At 34.8% G+C, this 5,785-nt stretch overlaps 1 protein-coding gene across 3 annotated transcripts; it reads right to left on the reverse strand.

The window, feature by feature from the left end:
• Positions 1–1,069: 1,069 nt before the first annotated feature.
• On the reverse strand, positions 1,070–5,412 carry ASY3 (asynaptic protein). Of its 3 annotated transcripts, XR_013666989.1 has the most exons (11): positions 5,172–5,412; positions 4,744–4,837; positions 2,963–4,394; positions 2,760–2,867; positions 2,610–2,667; positions 2,360–2,509; positions 2,223–2,281; positions 1,995–2,129; positions 1,548–1,639; positions 1,301–1,456; positions 1,070–1,217 (listed from the first exon to the last, which is right to left on the reverse strand). XR_013666989.1 is itself a non-coding variant. In XM_078976297.1 (10 exons), the coding sequence occupies exons 2-10, from the start codon at positions 4,768–4,770 to the stop codon at positions 1,382–1,384; spliced, it is 2,136 nt and encodes a 711-aa protein (XP_078832423.1). In that variant the 5' UTR covers positions 4,771–4,837; positions 5,172–5,412; the 3' UTR covers positions 1,070–1,381. The 3 variants fall into 3 exon arrangements, 2 of the variants coding, with proteins under 2 accessions (XP_078832423.1, XP_078832424.1); XM_078976297.1 differs by having other exon boundaries at positions 1,070–1,456; XM_078976298.1 differs by lacking the exons at positions 1,070–1,217; positions 1,301–1,456; positions 1,548–1,639 and having other exon boundaries at positions 2,008–2,129; positions 2,356–2,509.
• Between the last annotated feature and the right edge of the window lie 373 nt (positions 5,413–5,785).

Here is a 5,785-nt window from a genome sequence, read left to right on the forward strand (position 1 = left end):
ATTAAGGGTACTGGAAGGCAATGATCCAATCATTCTTGGTAACCAACAACCTTTTCAGCTATGTAGATGGTACAGTTCAGTGTCCAACCCAAAAGATTCAAGCAACTGCTGAAGTCGCTCCTATTGATAACCCCGATTGTTATTTACATTACTAGAAAAGTCCTTAGTAACCAGTTATTTACATTACTGTATATTAAGTCTAACATTTCGCTATGTTTTGTATAATTTCTTTATCTATGGTCACGTATCATTGGGCTTGGAGCTTCGATGGTGGTTTAGGAGATTGGCGATTTTACTATTGCGTCTGCTAAAGATTTTATTAACCATCACACCCTTCACTCTAGTTCAATTTCAACTCGGTAGGCATAACTTGTCCCTAATAAAGTTAATGTCTTGATTTGGCGTTTGGCTTTGGATAAACTCTCTAAAAAGAATAACTTAGACCTTAAAGATGTGGATGTATCGTATTCTTGCATCTAACTTGTGATACAAGGGTGGAGTTGGTTTCAAACTAGTTTTTTATGTTCTATCTCGATTGATCTTTTGCTTTTGGTGGCTAGATGGTGGGGTACATCAATCCCCATCTTATCATCTTTCGGTAAATGGATTTCTTGGTTTGATTCACTAAGATCATAGAGAAATGTGAAAGAGCATCTCTAGGGAATTTTAAGGTGCACCCACTAAAAAAATATGTGTAATTACAATCGTAATTCATGCATCGGCCACTGCTCGTAATATCTTTTCATTCTTTATCTCATCCAAGAAGTTTGTTGTCCCTTTCATGTATTACCCCTTATTTTTATTTATCCTATCAACCTTTTAAAACCCTAAAATTCTTTCAAATCAAAGTTGAATTTGTATTTTAAAGAGTATACTTGATATTTTGGCATCAATGGAAAGAAACACGTTTAAGGGGTTGTGATTTAGATGTGAGTTTGCCTTTAAAAGGGTATTTACATGATTAATGGTTGTGTTAGTATACCAATTCAATACGTAAAAGTCCACATGTTATTTCACCATTTTAATTAACATATATAAAAAAAAAGTTATTCTTCCAACAATCCCCAAATTGACATGAAAACGGGTTATTCTCTGGGTTGACAATCCCCGCAAGGAATCCAATGCACATTGCAACCCTTGATTATTACTGAAGTATTATCAATCCATAACAAATTCTCCTATAGCGTGAGGGCTTGATAAGTGTGGTTAATGATTACCTGAAATGGTTTTTCAATTTCTTAACACAGAAAATAGGATGTATATGTTGCTACCTAATTATAAATGACAAAAAGTAGAGTACCAAGAACCCAAGGGATGACTTATTCTGTTGTTGATCCTAAAAGTAATTAATATATGATATTGGTTTGAAAACAAGAGTCGTTCAACTACCGAGTAAACCTCCTTTTAAGCATTCAGCTATACCATATTTCAGCTTGACCATTTTCTCCCTTGCCACCTGCAACAAAATGAGACCAAGTGGCACTACACAAATCAAACACAATAGGGGCAGGATAAGCAACCTTTTTTTTCGAAGGGAAGAAACTTACCCTGTGAACATCTGAGAGTCTCTTTTGGGCATCATTAAGCTGTGCCTCAATAGCTTCTTCAGTTTGCATGAGAAGCTTTCTGTGTGACAGCCCTGAAAGCATTGATCAATAATATGAACACAACATATACTTTAAACTCTATTCTATATTTTATTTTAATTATGATTGGCAAACCTATATTTATAAAAATAAATATTTAAACATAATAAAAGCTCATTAAATCCCAAATAAGTTATAATAAAAATAATATGTTTTGGTTATTTTATTAAAATATGTATATAGTTATATGTCATGAAAATTGACATATATAAAAATGGATTGTGTTGCAAAGTTGATTTCATTTCATGCATGAAAATTAACAAAATGGACTCAGGAATGGTCCATTCTTATGGAATTAACCATTCCACTCCTTCCCTGATTCCAAGACTTGGTAAAGAAAGGTCATACTTTGTTTCTCTACCATCCCTCTAACTTCAATCTCATGTGATTCTAGTCCTTTAAGTGTGCTTCGGCACTTTTCAAGGTGCTGATCCACTTCTTCTTTAAATTTCTCGTATATGCGCTTCAGCTGCTCTTGTTGCTCTGTATTAATTTTTTTCATTAAAGTGTAGTAAAAAATAATCTAAAACATATGGAGTACAACATATATCAACTTCAACTAGATAATTTTATCACCTTGGCATTGGCTTTCTGAGTGCATTCTTTTGGATTTACCAAGGTTTGTTAACTTTCCACTGAAAAAGAATCAGAAAGCATGGGTAACTAACAACTCAATTCTTGATAAACAAATTAATAGTAAGACTACTACCCACACTTCGTTTTGGATCCTAGATTCAGCGTTTTGCAACTGCGAATGTATGTTCATGGAAACAGACAACAATATCTCAGCAGATTGTCTAGTAGTGCTTGAATGTATTTTGCTTTCAACTCTTTCTAAGGCCAAGGCAAACAGCTTCACAGCACTGAAAGATATTTAAAAATGATCAAAATAATAGTATAATGGGAACTGGGAAGAAGAAAAAAAATGTTTATTTATCAAACTCAAAAATGGAAATGGAATACCCTGCAAGCCCATCCTGTTCTGAAGAAGTATCATGAAATTTTTCACAATCTTCATCCCCTGTCCATTTAAAAGACACAATGATAAATAATAATAAAAATAATCATAATTATAATTACAGGGTTTTAGTAGTGTAAATGACCAATTGTTACCTTTGATGGGTGACCCATCTTCAGAGCTCTCAGAAACCTCCTCTTGACATGATGGTGATATAGACCATCTATTTCCATTTATGTTCTTGTTCTCTAATGTAACTGGCACTAGATTTGTAAAACAAAAAGGAGAATATTTGATTATGATTAAAGTAGATGGCAACTAACTAAACAAGATAAGAACAGCATAAAGTAAATGCTACCTGTGACAGGTGAACCATCTTCAGAGCTCTCAGATCCTACATATTTACTTTCTTTGTGTACTGTAGCTGGTTTTGCTACACAGTCTTGAGGGTCCATGGTAAAATTATTTGTGTTTGCATTGGAGTGGGCCCCCATTGAAAACCCTATGCTGTGAGATTTGAAGGATCTTTTAGACAGGCTACCAACATCAAGGTCTTCATGGTTGTTGTAGAACAAATATCTAGGAGCTGTTTTGAACTCAAATGTTGGGCTCTTTAGATCATATTGTGGGTCTAGATTGATCTTTAAGGAATGTTTGGAAGAAGAATCTTGATCCTTATTGTTCTTTAACATTGTACTATTATTACCTCCTCCGGTCCTGATAACTTCAAACTGGTCTTTCATTTCAGTATCTAGCTGAACTTTCTCTATGTCTCCTCTTCTGTTTTCTTTCAATGAGACATTTACAGTATCAGCTTTTCTTTTCCTTACATCAGTAGCTTGATGGTTCTCATCTTTATGAACCCCTCTTTCCTTTCTCTTAGACATTGTAGACCCATGATTCACATTTGTGCTTGCTTTCTTTGACCAATTGTCTACAAAAGAGAATACATTCTTGTCTAATTTAGCTTCTTTAGACTGATATAATGGAACAAACTTTTGTGTTTGAGGTTTCTTGCTGGTGAAAGATCGAGTTACTGGTCTCTTGTTTAGACTTCCAGAGTGGGTTTCTCTTGTCTGCAAATGTTGGCTATCACTTTTGTTGGTCACAGACTTGGGCTTTGAATTATTTGCATCCATTCCAAAAGTCTCATGGTCGTATTGTTTCTTGTTAGGTGAATAAACAGTTCCAAGTAACTCCTGGACTTTCATTCTTAATGCCATGTTTCCATTGTTTCCTCTTTCACTTGTTCCCTGCTCTGTTATCCCTTTCTCTGGCACAGTTACTTTCTGTGGAGTTGCATATGAAGACTGTTCTTCCCTGCCCATGACAAAATGGCTGCCTGCTTCACTTTGGTAAGTGTTTTTCTTTGATTTTTCCTCATTATTAGCATCCTTGGAGTGAAGATCAGACATCTGGGTTTCAAAAACTGTATCAGGATCAGTTTCACCAACTATCTTGTTAGGTTGCAGTAGTACATTGCTGGTGGAAGGCAAACTCGAGACTTTTGTTGGATGATTAATTGTATCTGGATGTGATATGATTTGATGGGAAGTGTTTGTATAAACCAGTGGAGGGGGTTCCTGGCATGGAGCTTTGTTCTGTCTTTCTGTGGGAGTATCTTTTGCTGATGTTACATTTTGTGAAGTTTGCAACTCAGTCACATCTCCCCTTCCATTTTTGCCCTTCGTTTTGGCAACAGAATCAACCACAATACCTATTGATATCTTCCTTGACTGGCTACATGGATGGTATTTGCTACCCAAACTCCAATTTCCACTCATATGATCCTGGCACATAGATAATTTGATCAATTAAGCCTCTATATTTTCCTGAACTTCACTAAACATATAAATCATTGTAGGAAACAATTTGTTTTTCAGTGAGCGGGAAACACAGTAGACACAAAGGAAATAATGGCAAAAAAAAAAGCAGAAAGTGGACAAAATCCTAGTAAATGTGGTTGATGAGGAGCTTCAAAACATTTAATGCGTGATTAGAAAGATGATTAAACAAATTCTCGTCCATTGATGTCAAGTAATGAACTGAATCTATACGCAATACAGCTACGTTTAGATCAACATAATGAGATGTAAAAGATAGGGTATGACGTGATTAAAGGTATCCACAGATGCTTACATCTAGTAAATGTAGCTGCCTTCCCATCCCCGGCTTCGTTACTTCGGATCAATTATGGAAAATTTTCGGAACTACAGGTTGCTAGAATCTCGAACTGAAGATAGAATATATATATGTATCAGGTTACTTGTCAACAAAAATTCAAATGGAAAGCAATATAAACGATTAACGAATAAAATTGCTACATCTAAGAAATTGTGTTCCTGGATATGAATTTGGTAAATAAATTGTGGATTTAGAAGTCATGGTGACCAACTTCAGCAACTTAGGGTTCTGGATCGCAGTGCTAACAAAGTTATTCGGCTACGAACTGAACCAGGATTACGACATCAGGGATATGAAACGATTATCAGAGTTGAAGTTCAGAATAACTGACCAATCAGCTCCAAACGATCCAAATCCACCGATGTGAAAAGGAAGGAGCTCACCTACTTAATCACGATCCCTGTCTGAGAACATTGAGCTGGTTGCTTTGCAATGTGATAACGGTTGCAGACAAGTGGCTGAAATTCAATCGTGAAAGCGGGAAGGTAATGAGCAATTCCTTGATCGATCGAGATTCGAGACCAAACGCGGGAAGTTATAGCGAAATATTTTCAAATGCCCAAAAATTGTGTTGCAGGTTGATCTATCACCTTGATCATGCAATGGACGTTTTCAAGTTTTGAGTTTTTGAATTAGGTTTCGCTTTTTCACATTATTAATTACTACTAATATATCATAAAAATTGGTTCTCATATATAAACTATAAGTTTGCTTTAGTTTTATTTTGCTATAAATAATTTAAGCATCGACTTATTAATATTTGCGAAAACATAGATCAAATTAAATATTATTTTTAAGACACATAAGGAATGCATGTAAATATTAAAGTTTGAAAGAAAATAACAGGGAGTTTTCAAAAAATTTAACTGGCGACAAACATTACGTCCTTGTCTTCAAGATAATCTGGATTGACTTTGAAATTTAAATGATCAAACATAATATACACATTAAAAAAAAAGAAAAAAAAAACGTTTGGTAATATAAATAGCATTCTCAT

The sequence above is a fragment of the Lactuca saligna genome, chromosome 9, assembly GCF_052625555.1.
Source record: "Lactuca saligna cultivar CGN05327 chromosome 9, ASM5262555v1, whole genome shotgun sequence".
In the NCBI taxonomy this organism is placed as follows: Eukaryota; Viridiplantae; Streptophyta; class Magnoliopsida; order Asterales; family Asteraceae; genus Lactuca; species Lactuca saligna.